This window comes from Ovis aries, chromosome 22, assembly GCF_016772045.2.
Source record: "Ovis aries strain OAR_USU_Benz2616 breed Rambouillet chromosome 22, ARS-UI_Ramb_v3.0, whole genome shotgun sequence".
Lineage (NCBI taxonomy): Eukaryota > Metazoa > Chordata > Mammalia > Artiodactyla > Bovidae > Ovis > Ovis aries.
In genome coordinates, this window is record NC_056075.1 from 4,933,467 (window position 1) to 4,953,788 (window position 20,322).

General features: G+C 35.7%; 1 protein-coding gene across 1 annotated transcript in view; it reads left to right on the forward strand.

Moving 5' to 3' along the window:
• PCDH15 (protocadherin related 15) overlaps nt 1-20,322 on the forward strand; it is a 1,094,267-nt gene that overhangs the window by 667,226 nt on the left and 406,719 nt on the right. Inside the window, exons 11-12 of the mRNA XM_060404607.1 lie at nt 9,847-10,053; nt 19,352-19,486. Coding sequence (XP_060260590.1) covers nt 9,847-10,053; nt 19,352-19,486 — 342 coding nt within the window. The remainder of the gene's footprint in view (nt 1-9,846; nt 10,054-19,351; nt 19,487-20,322) is intronic.

Consider the following 20,322-nt stretch of genomic DNA (forward strand, 5'->3'; position numbering starts at 1 on the left):
CTGTATGCACATTTAACAGCCAGTAACTGTCACAAATAAGAGATTTGTCATCTTCATTTTATCTATTTCTGCCAGTGATTTATTCAGTATAGTGGTAAATAACAATGAAAGGTGAAGCTAGGAAGAAAAGGTGGAGTAGTTCACCAACTACAGAATATTAAAAGATTAAAATACATCTAATTCAAAGAGACAAAGATGTTTCTTTTCAAAACGAACATCCTATTTCAAATTTTACATAACTCCAGTAATTTAAGTATACTTTAAAATGAAATACACATTTTGAACAAGACTCATAGCCAGTCCTGGGTTTGCCCAGGACAGTTCACATTTATGCCTATTGTTCTTGTATAATTATTCATAACACTTCTTTCATCTTTAAAAGTGTCCCAGTTTGGATGAAAGGTTATGTGACCACCATTGTTATACAGCAAAAAACAACTATGCAATAGAAACATGAAAGCACGTTTTAGATTCTAGATGAAAATGAATTAATTCTTGCATGGAGTGTCTTAGCAAAATCCAGAGCATTCACTTTCATTATTATAAGTGCAGTGGTTTTAAAAAAAATATGAAATATATTTATATTTTTATACTTCATATATTTATACTCTGGGCATCTGAGGATCAAGTGAATTAATTATTAATAATTCACTGTCTCTCCGTTTTTGAAGCATGATTTTTTAAATTTAAATCTCTTTAATTAACAACTAATAACAAGGGTCATGATGCTATCACAAATATCATTGTATCATGGCCCTTCTGATTTTCATATTGTTGTTCATTGACCAACTTATATTGCATAGCAGGCTAACCTTTAACTTCCTTTCTCTCCATATAATGGACATAGTTAACACTAAGCTCTCATCAGTCACCATGTATACTTTCTGTGCCAACTATACTAAGCCACTTGCACTGTCCTAAATTCAGCATGTTCTTTCTAACTTCCAGGAATTTGCTTTTCTTCCTAAGTCATTTCTCTCTCTCTTTAAAAATCAACAGTCTAATTCACATTGATAACTCACTGATGCTTCAGATGCTAAGACAGTCAGTTCCTCTAGAAAAGCTTAGCCTCTGATTGGAAGTCCTTCCATGTGGTTGCTTTGATCAGTCTACAGGATTTGCCTGTTTATTTTCTCTTGATCTTTATAGGAGGGCAGGCAGATTGTATTAAATAATATATTTCTTCAACATTGTGGCCCAAGGCCATACCCCTGTCCATGTATGGCGTATAGAAACTGCTCAATAAATATTTCTTATAATGGTTTTCTCCCTGGCACATAAATAATTTAAGGCTGCTGGATATGGTACTGCATCTTCATTGCATTTAAATACATACATTTCAGAGTGTATGTATTGGACAGATTTTATTCTTTATCTGTCCAGAATAGAAATTCAATGAACTTCTCCAATAAATTAAATCCCTGGTGGTGGGGGGAAGCTATATCTGTATTAAGACAGTTTGGTGGCTCAGATGGCAAAGAATCTGGCTGAAATGTGGGATACTTGGGTTTGATCCCTGGGTTGGGAAGATCCCCTGGAAAAGGGTATGGCTACCCACTCTAGTATTCTTGCCTGGAGAATCTCATGCACAGAGGAGTCTGGCAGGCTATACTCCATGGGTTTGCAGAGTCAGACATGACTGAGTGACTAGCACTTAAAAGCTATTTATGACTGTATATAAATAAGCAAACAATCCTCCTTCTAAAAATATTATACATATATATATATATATATATAACACAAATATATACATTTTATGCATACCGAGAAGGCAATGGCACCCCACTCCAGTACTCTTGCCTGGAAAATCCCATGGACAGAGGAGCCTGGAAAGCTGCAGTCCATGGGGTCGCTGAGGGTCGGACATGACTGAGCGACTTCCCTTTCCGTTTCACGCATTGGAGAAGGAAATGGCAACCGACTCCAGTGTTCTTGCCTGGAGAATCCCAAGGACGGGGGAGCCTAGTGGGCTGCCGTCTCTGGGGTCGCACAGAGTAGGACACGACTTGGCAGCAGTAGCAGCAGCATACATATATATATGTATGTATTACACAGAAAATGAGCCACAGAATTGAAACTGATAAGCTTAAATAGTGGAGTTAATATGCCAGTTCTCCTGGTGAGTTATATTGCTTTAGTAATTTGAGAGTCAAGGGAAATAGCATACAAGAGATGACTGAGGTCTAAAAGAACAGCCACTACAACTCTTGATCCTGCTCGTGAATGTCTAATAGTACAAATCTAGAAAATATTTGTCCTCTATTTGAATAATAATATTGATTATACTTTACTTCGCAGGAGTTCAGTGGGAAACTAGGATTCACTGTCCTTAAGCCATATGACATTTGCTAGTTTTTCAGTTTGCGAAATCCTTTCTGAGTGCTCATTAGGGGCCTGACATTTTGCTTGGTGTTGAGGAGACAGAAATGTATGAAAGTGCTGCCTCAAGGAAGTCACAAGTATGAAAATTATGCTTTTAGACGTATATCCCTTCTGATTTCTACATCGATATGTCCGATTACTGGCTGGACAACTGCCCCTAGTGTTTTGTAGTTGAATCAAATTAAGGATGTAGTAAACTGCCTATCCTTTGAAACCTCGTCTTCTCTCTTTCGATTAATAATATGACAATCAACCTGTCACCCAAGCTAGGAGTTCCCAGTACTTCTGAGACACCAGATCCCGTATGGACCTACCCAGTCACTTTTCAAGTCCTATCCAGAATTTCTCTTAAATGCCTCCCCAACTTTCCATGCCGCCTGCAGTTCTCTGCGTTTCATCCTCATGGCCCATAGTCTCACACAAGTGATCTCTATGGTTTTAGTCTCTTTTTCTTGCATCCCGCCTATCTCCCCATATTGCCAATAGGTATTGCTAAAGTAAAAATTAGCCCAGGCTGCTCCATATTGCCTTCAAGCCAATCAAAACATTGCCTACTACGTGAATTTCCAACAGAAAAACTCTGCTGATTTTAAAGATCAGGTACTGGAGGCAGACAGGAAGTCACAGATCATTAGTCATCACTTCTCAAAATAAAAAGGATGACATCTCCCATGAACATGAGAGACCTATCAAAATTCATAAAATCTGTTATAGAGATTGTGAAATATAAGTTGCTATCTTTCTATTATGGTGTATGTATTGTCAGCTTGTCAAAAGAAAGAGAGAAATTAAGAAGAGAGAAGAAAACCTTAGATGCTCTCTTTGGGAAGGATTGAATAAGGACTTTCAATGAGCCAGGATTAAGACAAGGAAAAAAAAAAAATCAGAGCTGATGTTGCCTAGCCATAGGAAGAAAGACAAATTCCATGAATAACATACTTTCATAATTCTGGAAATATTCTAGCTATATATGGCACTCCCTATTCTTACAGATTCCTGTTGAATGAATAAATTACACACATATCCTACATCTTAGTTTAGCAGTTAAGTGAAAAGTAAGCTCTCTTTCTCTGCCCAATAGCAAAATCTATATGGTAAGGAAGTTTAAGGACATTAAGAGTGAAAGTCCTAGATACTTTTAGGAAACATATCCCACAGAAATTTCAGGTATTATTCCTTATCAGTAATAAAATAACAACCCCTCCATAGATGTCTCTAGGAATAATACACTTTCAGAAATCCACTGACATATTTAATACATTTGCTAGATACTGATCTTTAAATTTTATGTTCTACTTTTTCCAATCTAGTAATTATCACATAACATCATTTTTATTTCCTAATAAAGAACACTGTATCCTTTTATTTACTACCGATTGTTCATATTTTAAAAAATTCTAAGTACTAAGCTAAATCAATTACTATATCAGTTATGAAAATCAATACAAGGAAAGAATATATGATGTCCTCTTTCTCATGTTGTTATTCATCCAGCTGGGTTAGTTAGAACAGATACAGAATATTGCATCTGAAGATAGTGGCTGTCCAAATGTGCAAGCTGAGAAAAGACACACAGAGGTTATATTTTACTTGGCCTTTTTTCTTCTTCAGAAGGTGACCTGCAACTCTTCGGAAAAAGAAAAGCAGTTTATCCATTCTCGTCACAGTCCCTTGAATTTGGCAAGGCCTTCTTGTCTGCAAAGGTCACTGAATACAACAGCAAGTCTAAATATTGTAAAAATGTTCACATGAAAGCCTCTTTCTGAGAAGTCCTTGCCATATCTCCCCACGACACAGCCCTTCACACACAGAAACTACCTTAACCCTCCTACATGGTAATCCACAAGTAACTTTTTTCATAGTTTTTGATTGCTGTATAAGAAATAGAACTAAAAAGTTATATCTAAAAACTTGAAAGCTAAACAATTTTTCTCACTAGTTTTTTTTTTTTTTGTCTTTCTTTTTTCCCCTAAAGAATGGACTAGTACATAGAAGAAACTCTCACACATTACTTTCTAGATTCTGAGAAATAACCCACACAGATATAGATTTTTTGATATTGATGATTTTTTAAAATTCAAATTTTCCAGATGGTCTATTCCAGTCAGCCACATCACAGAAACACCTTAGGAGAGGTATCTCCAAGTGGAAAGAATAGTCTGTGGAAATGAAATCAGAATCCAGCCTAGACTTTCACTGAATGGGAAAGTGTAATACAGGGAAAAATAAGGGGAAGACAGCATGAGTGAGAAGCACTCCAGAAAAATGTTACTACACAATGATGATCATAATTTTGTCACTGCCTGGCCTTGCTATTTATGGCCAAGATGATTCTCATGTTCAACTATCAGCCAAATAGTCTGATATATTTGTGCTTAGTGGGAGTTTTCTGAATCTGTGATCCTCCCAAGAGCAACTGGATTTTCTTCTTTAAATCATTCAAAATTGCTTTAGTCATTCCAGTGTCAGTTTATATCTCAAAATCTAAGCAAATAGAAGGATTTTTATTACTGAAAATTATACAGAAGCTCCAAGAATTCATGTTTTCATTGTGATAAATTATAAACACAGTGGGCAAATTCTCACATCAAAGGAAGATGAAATATACTTCACTTTAAAAATATTTTCTAGATGGAAAATGTGTGAATATGATTTTGTTGTTATACTATAAACCCCTCGAGAGTGTGTTATTCACAGTCTTCCTGGTAAAGATCTTTTCTTTTTTGTCAAATAGGAAATGTATTTATTTCCAAACAAGAATGCACTCCTTTACTATATTTGTGACATTACAAACAAATCAATCATAAAATATACAAAACAACACTGTGTGTTTTATCTGATAAAATATTTCAGTTTTTAAAGTACTCAAATATTTTTAATAATTGTTATAAATAGGCTCTTTTTATGTAATACAGTAGTCTTTATTTTAATTCTGTAATTTTTAGAGTAGTGAAGTCTAAATAAAAGTAATTTCTTAGGTTTTAAAGCAATGTAATTTTATAAGAAAGGCCAAGAAGCAATAGTATACGCTTGTTTTAAACTATTAATTAGTTGGCAATATTAATATGATCTTTGATCTGAGGGCTTCTCAGGTGGTACTAGTGGTAAAGAGTCCCCCTGCCAATGAGGAGACATAAGAGATACGGGTTCAGTTCTTGGGTCAGGAAGATCCCCTGGAGGAGGTCATGACAACATACTCCAGTATTCTTACCTGGAGAATCCCACAAACAGAGAAGCCTGGCACACTATAGTCCATAGGGTTGCAGAGTCAGACAGAATGAAAGCAACTTAGCATGCATGCATACTAGAGATCATGGAATCTTACCTTGCTTGCCACCAACCAGCAGGGAAAATAGCTATCTTCATTTTCAGTCCTCTGGTTCAGGGAGCTAGGAGGTTATCAATGTTTGCTTGTTTTGATAATGAAAATTAGGTAGTTTGTATGTCTTAATGGTTTGCCCTTCAAAGTAACTAAATAGTATATTTTTTATACTTCTGTTTTGGCTTTAGTTTTACTTTGGTTTCATTCCTGAAAATGAGACTCATGCCCAGAAATTCGCCAAGTAAAACCTAGCTTTTAAACATAATGTTTAACTTGTAACTATAGGCTTTGTAGATATAAATAAGTTTATCTTATGGGATTAGGTGATTTTTTAAATACTACCGTGACCTGCTTTTTCATGCTTCTCATCTCATTCACTAGCAACTACAGAGGAGCAGACTATGTCAGACTTTTTAGAATTCCTATTTTTATTACACAGAAGAAGAGATGATTGGATGAAAGGTTTCATGTATGAGCCCTCTAAAGAGAAAAGCATAATAATATTAAATTAACTGGCATAGTTTAACTGTAATTCTACCTGGAGTATCTATTAACTTTCTCTCCTTCCATTAGTCTTACATTTGGATATTCATTTACATTCTGCAAATTAAGATAATCATGCACCAATTCAGTTCAGTTCAGTCCAGTTGCTCAGTCGTGTCCAACTCTTTGCGACCCCATGAATCGCAGCACGCCAGGCCTCCCTGTCCATCACCAACTCCCGGAGTTCACTCAGACTCAAGTCCATCAAGTCCATGATGCCATCCAGCCATCTCATCCTCTGTCGTCCCCTTCTCCTCCTGCCCCCAATCCCTCCCAGCATCAAAGTCTTTTCCAACGAGTCAACACTTCACATGAGGTGCTCAAAGTACTGGATTTCAGCTTCATCATTCCTTCCAAAGAAATCCCAGGACTGAACTCCTTTAGAATGGACTGGTTGGATCTCCTTGCAGTCCAAAGGACTCTCAACAGTCTTCTCCAACACCACAGTTCAGAAGCATCAATTCTTCAGTGCTCAGCTTTCTTCATCATCCAACTCTCACATCCATACATGACTACTGGAAAAACCATAGCCTTGACCTTTGTTGGCAAAGTAATGTCTCTGCTTTTGAATATGCTATCTAGGTTGGTCATAACTTTCCTTCCAAGGAGTAAGCATCTTTTATAGCTTCTCATAAATCAGGAGACCTGAGTCTGGGCCCTACTCTGTATGGGACTTAGATGTGGTGTGGCCTTTAACATAAAACTAACCTTTTGGTTTTTTCATCAACATGAAAGTATATATTTTCACATTTAGAGGGGCAAAATAATATAGAGATTAAGAATGTGGACTTTGGAGACAGCAACCTAGTTGGCACATCTGAAATACCCCGAAGAGGGCAAAATATATAGTAGAAATCCAAAAATAGTAGTCATATTAACAGCAAACTAAACTTAGAGAAATAACAGAAACAGCCTTTACACGTTGTTTTTAAAGATATGGGGAAATCAATTGTCTCCATAGATCTAATTTAGTTATTTTCCTCTTTTTGTTGGATCATTTTGTTTCCATTATGCAAATAATAGATGTTTTCCTGCCTTCACAGCTGGCAGTAAAAATTAGCAGCATATGAGTTGAATGTAAAGTAAAATTTTTCATTATTATATAGTTTGCTTTTTGTTTTCCCCTCACCATCCATAAATTGTGTATGTGTATTAGAAAAAGGGGGAAAATTATAAATGTGTTACTTTTCATAGCATTACTAGTGTGTCCAGGATATAACATAATGACTTTCAGAACAATTAGAAACACAATAAAAGGAGAGAGAAAACGTCTTGTTCCAAATGACTTGTGCCTATAAACTGTTCCTGCTTCTTCAATCAGATAAAGGTCATTGAGTTGGAACCCCATATGGACCAATTAGTTTCCTACAGTGAAAGGTGATATTTTCTAGTCAGGGACTGTACCTTTTACCCCGGTCAGCTGTGTCCAGAAAGCCTGCTCTAAGTCACAGGGGGAATTTCTAGAATATCCAAGTCTCAGCACAAATTAATCACAACAGCTGGATACAGAAAGAACTTATCTAGGCTGGTGGTGTCAGGAACACATATGGTTATGAGAGAAGGATACAATGTTACATAAAAGGTTGCACATTATTTCCAGTACTATTGTCTTTAATGCAGAGCAGGGGCTTATAAACATTTTATGCACAGAAACATTCTGGCAATCTGCTCTCAGATGAAAATTCAAAATCAGAAAATAAATTGCATAACATTATAAAGGAAATCTAATATATTGAAATAGTTATGAAAATGGTAACAAACAAAGAAAAGTAGTGTTTCTTCTAAATCTATTCTTTATATAAGATTAACAATGGGTTTATTAATTATCATAATTTCATTGTTATAATTAGCATAAATGTATTTAAAATATCTAATAATAATGTGAAGTGACTTTTCCTGGTGCAAACTTACTGATACTACCAAGCATCTCTGTGATTTGTCACCTGCCCTCCAATGAATACAATTGGTAAATTACAAGAGAAAAAAGAGAAAATTAACTTCTAGAGGCTCAGTGGTGAAGATAAGGGAGATGTTGAGGACAGGGAAGCCTGGCGTGCGGAAGTCCATGGAGTTGCAAAGAGGATATGACTGAGCGACTGAACAAAGACAAAATGAGACCTGATATTAAATAGAGATATGTATCAAACTGCTTATAAACGTTCATGGCCAAATGCCACTGTATTCCATAGGAAAGCACTATAGGATTTAAAAGAAAAGATTTAACTTCAACTCTTACATGGTTTCAAGATACAACTACTGCAAAAATGGAGGAAACATATCAATAAAAATTATAACAGAATTTGAATCTATTTTGAAATATATATATAACACATCTCTTGGTATATGTATGGAACTAAATTATGTCAACGATTACTTCTGAAGTTTTGAGAAGATTTTATAGAAGTCAGTTGTGATAAAATCTTCCCTTATAAAATATCCGGATAGACATATAGTAAGATGCTTAAAAACAAACAAAAAAAACAGGATGTCAAGAGCTGATGTTAAAGGTTGGTGTTCACCCATTTATAACATGTGTGTGGAGATTATCTAGTAAAATTTATTGGAAACAAATTGTCATCAATTTCTTAATAGCTGAAAAAGTTAAAAAAAAAAGTTCCCAATTCAGGAACATTTATTTTACCTGAATAGCATCTTTATGGTTAACTAATATTTAAATTTCTACTGCTACTAAAAATAAATATTGTATTTAAATTGTCTATGTCCTGTATAAGGGTTTTTTGAAGACTTTCCATGGGCAACAAATGTAGACTTAATCTGTTAAATTTATGTAGAATTTTGAATTATTTGAGGATTTAATTATTAGTGAGGAATAAGACATGAAAAAGACAAAAATAAAAACAACAGGTTTTCTGAGTTATGAATCTTTTTCTCTGTCTTTTACTTAAATATTTTAGCAGCAATTCAGTCAAATGTGTTTACTTCGTGATTTTCTAACTATTTCAGTTCAGTTCAATTCAGTCGCTCAGTCATGTCCGACTCTTTGCGACCCCATGAATCACAGCACGCCAGGCCTCCCTGTCCATCACCAACTCCCGGAGTCTACCCAAACCTATGTCCATTGAGTTGGTGATGCCATCCAGCCATCTCATCCTCTTTTGTCCCTTTTTCCTCCTGCCCCCAATCCTTCCCAGCATTAGGGTTTTTTTCCAGTGAGTCAACTCTTTGCATGAGGTGGTCAAATTATTGGATTTCAGCTTCAACATCAGTCCTTCCAATGAACACCCAGGACTGATCTCCTTTAGCATGGACTGATTGGATCTTCTAACTATTTAAGCACTGTTATTTCTCCTAGTAATGTGCAATCACAGATAATGAAAGTTCATTGCAGTCATTTCTTTTTTCTTTTTTTGAAATATACACTGGGTTGGAGGACAGGAATGCAAAAACGGATGAAGCCTCTCTGGACTTCCATCTCCTTGTGTTTTCCAATGGTTCTTTTACTGTAAAGCGGTTCTTTCTGTAAAGATACCAGTTGAAAACATAATCCTTATATATATAGTATGAAAAATGGCACTCTAAAAGGATTCCATAACATTCAATCTTTTAATCTTTTTTCTTTTTTTTTTACTTTGTTTTAGGCTGAACAGGACAATGGTCATCCTCTTCCCGCTTTTGCCAGTCTACATATTGAAATACTGGATGAAAACAATCAGAGCCCGTATTTCACAATGCCTAGTTATCAAGGCTATATTCTGGAATCTGCTCCAGTGGGAGCAACTATTTCTGACAGTCTGAATTTGACCACCCCTCTAAGAATTGTAGCTCTGGACAAGGATATAGAAGATGTAAGTTAAATATGATTTTTGCTCTTATTTTGTTAATGGATCTCTTGGTATATGTATGCCAGTAGGAGGTATAATAAAGATATAATTGCATGAGTTATAGAATAGATAAAAAAGTCAGCATAAATGAAAATCTTAGTGTTTTAACTCAGTTCCCTATCAAGGTTATGATAAAAGAAAATACTGTTTGACTCAGCAACTGTTCTTTTTCAGTTTACAGATATTCAGTAGAAAGAAGGAAATTAATGTTTCACTTGACGTTTGCTAAAGTACCAGAACAATCTTTTCAATTAACATGTGTTGAAAACTACATTATTACTGATAGGGAAAAAATAATGGCATTATACAATAAGAATAAAAATCATGAAAGCAGCTCTGGGATGCAATTTGGGAGACTTTTCTGAGATTTATGCTACTAAAGAAAACACTTTTGGGGGCAGCTGACTGCCTCACACTTCTGCCAGTGACTGTTGTGATGCTAACACTCTTCCACTCCCTGCATGATTGTCCGCTGTTTTTCTGGTACTGACACTTGCTAAAGCCGTGGGAAATTGTCCAAACTGAACAGATCAGAGTATTTTACCTCCTTCGCTACAGCGACTGCTACAAAGAATGGACAGAAAATCTTTACCAGTCCAATCTAAGTCCAACCAGAGGTAGAAAGGGGAAAAAAAAAAAGAGGAATTGGAAGGCTGTGGCATCGTGTATTAAAGTGAGAATCTGTACTCTTTGTAGCCCAGTTTGCTGACATCATGGAGAAATCTCATTGTCAGTGGGAGAGAATGAAGTCTGACAGAGACGCACAGAGAGGAGTCCTTCCTGAGTCCCCATTCTTTAGGTTACAACGTCCCCAGATTTATACTAATTCTTAAAGATTTTCAGTTTATTCTCTAACCTACCACATTATTACCCAACGTATCTTTTCTTAACATACATTTCTGTCGCTTGCAACTTAAAAAATTCCAACTTAGCAATTTCTCCCATCAATAGCATCTAATAAAACTTTGTGATGGTGGAAATATTTTGTAGCTATGCTGCCCACCACAGTAGCCACTAACCCTGTGTTGCTATGGAGCTCTGGAAATGTAACTAGACTGAAAGTGAAGTCGCTCAAGTCTTTCCGACTCTTAGCAACCCCATGGACTGCAGCCTACCAGGCTCCTTCATCCATGGGGTTTTCCAGGCAAGAGTACTGGAGTGGGGTGTCATTGCCTGGACTATTTGGGCACAAATTGCTTTTCCATTTCCTGCCCTCCTGGAAACCAACAAGATGGTAGGACAGATAAGTGTGGGCTAAAATTTTCCAGAAGAACAGTGTATAGTGGGGAGAAAAGGAAAAATTGAAACAAGGAGTATTCTGGAATTGGAGGATGATAAACAGGCTACTAAGACCAGAGAATGAAGTAAGTCGTTGGGAATTCTGGCCATATTTCTCATTTAGGTCCATCCTCTTCAGTCCACAGAATATTAAACGTAGTTTAATCCCACTTCCTATACTATGTGAAATGTTCTGTTAAAGTCCCTTCTTCAGGAATGATTTTCCACTTCATTGTGCCACTCCAGCTTGAAACATAGGAGCTGTATTTGGTTTCTATTTACTTGAGACAAAATACTAAATGAATAAAATATTAGATGAAAAGATTTTACTTCTAGAGTGAATTCCTTTACTTTTTAGCAGCAAATATATCACCTTATGGGCTTCCCTGGTAACTCATCTGGTGAAAAATCCGCCTGCAATGCAGAGGACCCTGGTTCGATTCCTGGGTCAGGAAGATCTGCTAGAGAAGGGATAGGCTATCCACTTCAGTATTCCTAGGCTTCCTAGGTGGTTCAGATGGTAAAGAATCTGCCTGCAATGCAGGAGACAGGGGTTTGATCCCTAGGTTGGGAAGATCCCGTGGAGAAGGGAACAATTACCCTTCCAGTACTCTGGCTTGGAGAATTCCATGGAGAGTCAGACACGACTGAGCGACTTTCACTTTCACTTTGAGACAATTAAGAAATCTTTAAAATCTTCCTGTTTCGTCCTCTGAATATTTTCTGACTCTCTTTTCTCTCCACTCTTACAGCCTATTTGTCTTTTATTAAAATTGCCTCCTCATCTTCTAATTTTTTTATTCTTACTCAGATCCATCTTTCACTCAGCTACTACAGTTATTTATTCAAAGTTCAAATCTGACTATATCAGACCTCTGTGTAGTATGCTTTCATGACTTCGCTGCATGAAATTCTTTGCAGAAGAAATTTCAAGCTCATGTGCATGGCTTTCTCTTACTTGATATCTGAACATTTTCTAAAACGTCCTGCTTCCATCTATTTACATTTAGCAAATATTTATAGTTTCTTTTACTTATTTATTTTTAAACTTTTCATTCATTTTTGGCTGCACTGGATCTTACTTATTGCCCGTGGGCTTTCTCTAGTTGCAGTGAGCAAGGGCTAGTCTTTAGTTGTGGCACATGAGCTTCTCATTAAGGTGGGTTATCTTGTTGTGGGGCACAGGCTCTTAGGCATGTGGGCTTCAGTAGTTGCAACACGCAGGCTCAGAAATTGAGGCAGAAGGGCACGATCTTTAGTTGTGGAACACCGGTTTAGTTGTGGCACACCGGTTTAGTTGCCTCCTCACATGTGGGATCTTGCTGCACTAGGGATCAAACTTGTGTCTTCTGCATTAGCAGGCGGATTCTTAACCACTGGACCACCAGGGAAGTACTGCTTGTAGTTTCTTGAGTTACACCAAACTGCTGTGTATCTACAGCAGGCAATGGCACCCCACTCCAGTACTCTTGCCTGGAAAATCCCATGGGCCGAGGAGCCTGGTAGGCTGCAGTCCGTGGGGTTGTGAAGAGTCGGACACGACTGAGCGACTTCCCTTTCACTCTCATGCACTGGAGAAGGAAATGGCAGCCCACTCCAGTGTTCTTGCCTGGTGAAGCCCAGGGACAGGGGAGCCTGGTAGGTTACTGTCTATGGGGTCTCACAGAGTCGGACACGACTGAAGCGACTTAGCAGCAGCAGCAGCTGTGTATCTAATTACCTTTTGTTTGTTACTTTTTCTTTTTTGAATCTTTCATCTTCCATTACACAACTTAGTTTGGATAACTTATGCTCAGTGTTTGAAATTTAGCTCAGACATTGTCTCATTTGGGACTTCCCAGGTAGCACTAGTGGTAAAGACCCTGCCTGCCAGTGCAGGAAACTTAAGAGATGTGGGTTTGCCCCCTAGGTTGGGAAGATTCCCTGGAGGAGGGCATTGCAATCCACTCCAGTATCCTTGCCTGGAGAGTCCCATGGACAGAAAAAAGCCTGGTGGGCTACAGTCCATAGGGCCACCAAGAGTCAGACATGACGGAAGCAACTTAGCATGCACACATTGTCTCACTTAAGAATCTTTTCTAGATTATGATTCTCTGTTGAGTTGCATATCTCTTTCTGGTGAATTTCTCTGAAGTTCTGTTTACATCATTGCATGTGTCTTTTTCCATCATTGAATTTAAATCCGTTGAGGATAGATCCTAAATCTTAATAACTTTTGTATCCTAAAGATCTTACACTGTTCCCAGAACTTAGTATGTTCTAGCAATTGTTTAGTGAACTAGTAAGTCCAAGCATGAGTAAAGGAATGAGAATATCTTGATATATGTATCAACAATTCTACTGATGTTGAATCAACTGTTTCCGAGCATGGCCCATTCCATGGTTAGACAACTAATTCCTAGAAAGCTCTTTATCACATTAAGTTGAAACCAGCATTCTTGTAACTAAGCTATTATTCTTTATATCTTCCATTAGCCAATATACAGTATAAATCTATAGACTAGTCACTGATATGTTTGAAGATGAATTTACGTGCTTCTGAATCAGAGTTTTCCCTCAAGCCAAGTTTTCTTTGTTTCTCAAAAGTAAAACACATTTATTGTTAGGCTATTTTAAGATCTATATTAACAAAAGAAAACTTAAAGGCCTTTTTAGTTTGCAGGCAAGAATTTTACTACATGATAAATTCTAGCAGTTTTTGAATGTCAATATTCATGAATTTAATCAGCATAGGGATAAAGGAGTTAAGAATAAAAACAAAGACACATCACCTCATATAGGTATTACCAAAAAGAAAGAAGATAAAGCATCAGGCATGAAGAGAAGTGGCCATTGCAGGAGTTGGTTTTCTTGAGCACAGCTATGCCACAGGCTAGATGCCAAGAAGGAAACAGACTTAGGTCTGTTTGTCCAAAAATTAAGTTGTTTTATCTGTTCAATTCATTAGAAAATAAGACAAAATTTTAGGAACTAGTAGCAGAGATTGGTGATTTGTAGTGTTATTAGCATGTAGATGTTGAGTCAGAAGGAATCTTGCTGCTACTGCTAAGTCACTTCAGTCGTGTTGGACTCTGTGCGACCCCATAGACGGCAGCCCACCAGGGTCCCCCATCCCTGGGATTCTCCAGGCAAGAACACTGGAGTGAGTTGCCATTTCCTTCTCCAATGCATGAAAGTGAAAAGTGAAAGTGAAGTCGCTCAGTCGTGCCCAACTCTTAGCGACCCCATGGACTGCGGCCCACCAGTCTCCGTCCATGGGATTTTCCAGGCAAGAGTACTGGAGTGGGGTGCCATCGCCTTCTCCGAAGGAATTTCAAGTCACATGAAAAGTGTAAAACATGTAGACAACAATATTTGTGCTAATGTTCCTTCTTATAGATATATAGATACCAACATACACATATATGTATGAAATCTATGTATGTATGTAATATACATATGAATTACATTTATGATTTTTTTAACCATTCTTACCTCATAGTTTTATAATAGTCCAGAATATACATAAAGCAAGTACTGCACAAGAGGCATGTCTGGAACCACCAGATTTTCTTTGACAGAACCACTAAAATTGCTTATTGAATTCTAGGTATTAAAAAAAAAGAATAATAATCAATAGAGGTTATGCTTTAGCTTTCAGAAAAGCAGTGATCCATTTATAATTCCAAATCAATTTTCATCCCTATATAGTGCTACTGTTTCAAAATAAAGGTATCCTTGAAATTTAATACATTATACTTTCAATGGTATAATGTCTATATATAGTTTATAAATATTGCTATACTATCATACATATGTTATGATGTATCAAAACATTAGGGAAAAATACACCTTCAAAAAAGTTTTTAGTTTAAATGAACTGGAAAATGGTTTTTGTTTGTTTGTTTGGAGGTTTGTTGGCTTTTTACTAGTTATACTTGTTTGTCATAAATATATCTGTGGTCATTTACATTTGCAGTTTTTCATTTAATGTTTAATTTGCATATAGGTTCTGCCGGGTGGTGTTCCTGTAGGTACTAGTTGTTAATTTTGTGGTTTTTTTGTTGTTGTTGTTAATTGCCGTGATTCACTTCCTTGTTCTTTTTTGTTCTACTAAAGTAAAACTAGAGAATTACTTATCATTTATTAAAATTATTAAGATATATACGCAATCTAAACTTATTTACATATTATTGGTAATAGTGGTATGAAATTGTGTAGAATTCAAACTGCATGTAAACTCAAAGATTATGTAATTATTTTTTTAAATTCATGAACCATTAATAATTCATCATATTCTTTCAAAGATCCTAATGTGAGGGTTGAACCCTTTAAACAAGGTACTTCTGAAAACTACTGTCAACCTATTCAAGTTGACAGATGAGATTAATTTTTTTGTCATTTTCTTGCTATGCTTTATAATTATTATGTATGCACATAAGTATGCAGTTATATATATGTATATATTTATATATATGTAAATATATATATCTGTGTTGTGTGTGCATATATATGAGGATACATATTATCTTGTGTGTGCATGAATTTGTTATATCATATTTTGAGTCTCATTGGAAACCGAAAATTGGTTTTAAATCCAATAGACTCTCATATTTGAATATATTTCTTCTTGTGGTAGGATTTTTAAATTTTACATTTATGTGTTAGTTTACCTTTGTGTTTGTGTATGTGCTTACTTTTGCATTAATTCTATTTGTGCTGTGAATAAATATTGGAGTTTATTTTGTCCTCCCAGAAAATAATACACAAATCAACAAACTAATATATTGTGCTTTTGGTGTCTACGGAATGTATACTTTAGAGTAAACTAATATTACTGTTCACTGGGAAAAAGTTATTGTAATAATCAGCCTTATGTGAATATTATGATCTAGAAAACTAATATTTACTTTAAATAAATTAATCGAGATACGGACTACATAAAACCTACACTGTCCCTATCGGAATAATAAAGCAGAGTATTCTCTTCCATTTACATTCATTGCACACCACACCTGAAACTAGGGTTATCATTACAAATGAATCTAAGGTGTTAAACTTTGAGAGACACTGGATGATTGTCAGCTAAAGGCTCATTTACCCATAGCATCTATGCATGCTTCATACATATATAGATTTTAAAAGGTTACTGTTTTGAATATTAATTAGCTTCAAAAGTTACATTTTAACCAAAAATTCACTGTGCAAGGCAGATTGGAATAAGCTGTACCATGCCATGTACAATGTTAACATTATGCATTATGTTATATGCATATTTTTACATAAAACTGTAGTTCTGGGAAATGATATTTTAGTATTCTAGCTAGTTATTACAAAAGCACTTGAAATAGAGACAATTAAATTATCAAAAATTATTTAGTATTTCTTATTATCAAATATGAGAGAGCCTGTTTATGAAGTCCTGGTGTGTATGTTATCTTCAAATGGGAAGCACTTGATGATGAAAATCTTGTTGCTTTCATAAATACATGAAATAGTGTGGTTTGTGACACAATCATACCACAGTCACACATACATGCACTAGTTTGCAACCCAGCACTCATTACAGTATTGCATGATCACAGCACCTGACATAAAAATTGCTTAAAATGTGGCGAGTATGTGAATGAATATATCTAACAAATTTACTAACAGAGGTTACAGTTGAAAGGAAGAAGAGACAGTGAGAGAGGGTTAGTTATAAAGGAAATAAAGAATGACTGATGGGTTTGAATGAACAAAAAGAAGTAAACATTTGGCGAGCAAATCATGTAGCAAAACTTGCCCTACTTAGATTATTTACAGTGTAAATATATGAGTTAAAGACGCTATATTTGTAGGTGTCATTGTTGGTACAGTCAGAGAACAGAAAAAAACTGTGTGAATTTAAAAGTCTAGTGATTTTACCTTGACAGGTAAACACTAAAAAAGAGCAGTTATTTGTATTTATTGAGTTTTCCTTTCACTGAAAATGCATGCTAACTAAAATTTGTGATCATTTAAAAATAATTGAATTTATTACAATTGGCTCTAAAATATAATAAGAATCCCCAAAATGTGGTTTAAAGTATGTTTAATATGCATTTTACAGATTACCTTTTAAAATAATTTTTTTTAATTTTTATTTTTACTTTATTTTACTTTACAATACTGTATTGGTTTTGCCATACATTGACATGAATCCACCACGGGTGTACATGCGATCCCAAACATGAACCCCCCTCCCACCTCCCCCCCCACAACATCCCTCTGGGTCATCCCCGTGCACCAGCCCCAAGCATGCTGTATCCTGCATCGGACATAGACTGGTGATTCAATTCTTACGTGATAGTATACATGTTTCAATGCCATTCTCCGAAATCATCCCACCCCCTCCCTCTCCATAGGCAAAACACTCTCCGACATAGATCACAGCAGGATCCTCTATGATCCACCTCCCAGAATTCTGGAAATAAAATAATTTTAAATAACATATTTGATTTAACCAAATACTCCAGCCATGCTTCCTATCCATGCTGAGCTGCTGAGATTATGACACTAAAATGAAAACAACTGAAGTGTCCCCTAGAATATAATGTCAGTGCAATGCTTCTTTTTCCAACTGTTAACAACTTTGATTATTTTATAATAAATGGATTAATGGAAAATTATTTTCTATAGCATTGTTTTAATATTCCAAGATAAATATAGCACACTGACCTCATGTCAAAATTGTGGACAAGAAAGCTGCCATGATATGGCTAAGTAATATCTCCTAATGAGGTACTATAAACACATAACATGTCAGGTTCAAATGAAACTATTCACTCCAAGGCTACTTGAAATATAAACATATTGAAACTTTAGGTAGATATAAAGTGTCTGTGGGTGAAGTTATGCACACCTTTTAATATAGCAGCATGCATTTCAACTTTCTCACTTCTACATAGAAATTTTTTTTAATGGGAGTTTCTAATTTTTTTTAATCAACAATATGTTTAACAATTCCAGACTGTCTACTCTGCCCTCAGCCTTTGATGTTATCTGATAGAAAAGTAACCTGTGATTTTAAATCACCGTTCACCCCATAATATTTTTAAAGCTGCCATAATTTGTGAAACACATTACCTCCTTGCTTGTTCTTATTTTTTATACCCTTCCTGATAGTCTGCATCCTCTCAATAACCCCCTTTTGTTCACTGCACCTTCCTTCCTTTTCCACTGTGCGGATACCAATCCAAGCCTTCCCATTTTATGTCTTCGTTCTTCCTCTGAATTGCAGATATTAATACGTTATCTTTCAGAGATGGCAGTAAGATTGAGAAGGATTTCCACTGCCTAGTTAATTACCTGTGTTTTGAACTTTTGCAATCAGTTTCATTTTATGTATATGTCATTTTTTACTAAACCTTTTTATCAGACACGTGTCAATTCAAATATTTGAATTTAATCATCAGAAATATTTTAATCAAAATAAATATTATGTTTCCCTCTGGAGAATATTTACATTAAAATAAGAAAGAACAAGCATAATATTTATAATGAATTATACATAACCAATTTTATTTCTAATTTACATTAAACATGAGAACAGAACAATACTATGCATGTGTGCAGTTTATTTCTGCAAATGAAGTAATTGTAAAATTCTACAGCTAAAATTCTGGGCTTCAGCTTCCTTTTCTTGCATTTATTTCTTATTTCTCAAGGCCAATGAAGTTCTGGAAAATATTGATATGAAATAATCAGTAAGAATGTATTCAATTAGACTGTTTTATGTCATTATTTTTGCTTTCATTCACATTAATTATGCCAGTACTCATTTAAGTATTTTCCACAAAGGAGTAATTATCTTTGGGTAGTTTTACTCAACTCAACAATCTCTAGATGAAGCTCTCTTTTCTTTAGAAAATTCTTAATGCAGTTATACTTGTAATAAATTTGAAAAATGAATTTCCAGGTAATGAACTAATAACTATATTGTTTATCAACATTTTAAATAATGGCTTTTTTTTTTCTGTTTAAGACGAAAGACCCAGAGCTTCACCTGTTTTTGAATGATTACACTTCAGTCTTCACTGTCACACAGACTGGAATCACTCGCTACCTCACCTTACTTCAACCGGTGGACAGGGAAGAGCAGCAGACTTACGCCTTCTTGGTAAAGAGATTTCATATATATATATAGAGAGAGAGAGATACATATATATATACACATAAATGTATATGTATGCAAGAGAAAGAGATGCTTGTTTAAAACTGAAAAGGCCAATGATTGGAAAAGAAAAATGCAATGTTTTCAATCAATAACAGAGAATATGAGTAATAAAATTTTCCTCAAAAGTATTTCTTTTTTCTCAGTTTATATAGCTTTATTACTATCCCTTCCAATGGAAGAAAGCAAGACAGGAAAAAAGACACAGATGTGTATAACGGACTTTTGGACTCAGAGGGAGAGGGAGAGGGTGGGATGATTTGGGAGAATGGCATTCTAACATGTATACTATCATGTAAGAATTGAATCGCCAGTCTATGTCTGACGCAGGGTGCAGCATGCCTGGGGCTGGTGCATGGGGATGACCCAGAGAGATGTTGTGGGGAGGGAGGTGGGAGGGGGGTTCATGTTTGGGAACGCATGTAAGAATTAAAGATTTTAAAATTTAAAAAATAAAAAACTAAAAAAAAAAAAAAATGGGAGTCTCACTCTCCACCATCCACTCACGATTGACTTAAATTGAGGTATTATAAAGTAGAATCAACAAAGTAAACATTATTTTCTAACATTTGTTTACATATTTATTGTTATTGCATTTTTAGGTTTGTCTTAGGGTTAGGCCAGTGGTTCTCACTAGAGATGATCCCTGCTCCCACCACCCTGCCTAGGACCATTTTGCAATTTCTGGTGACATTTTTGGTTACTCTTTTGAAAAGGTGCTACTGGCATCTGGGGTAGACACTGACAATACTGAGAGACGTAATACACAGGACAGCCCCCCA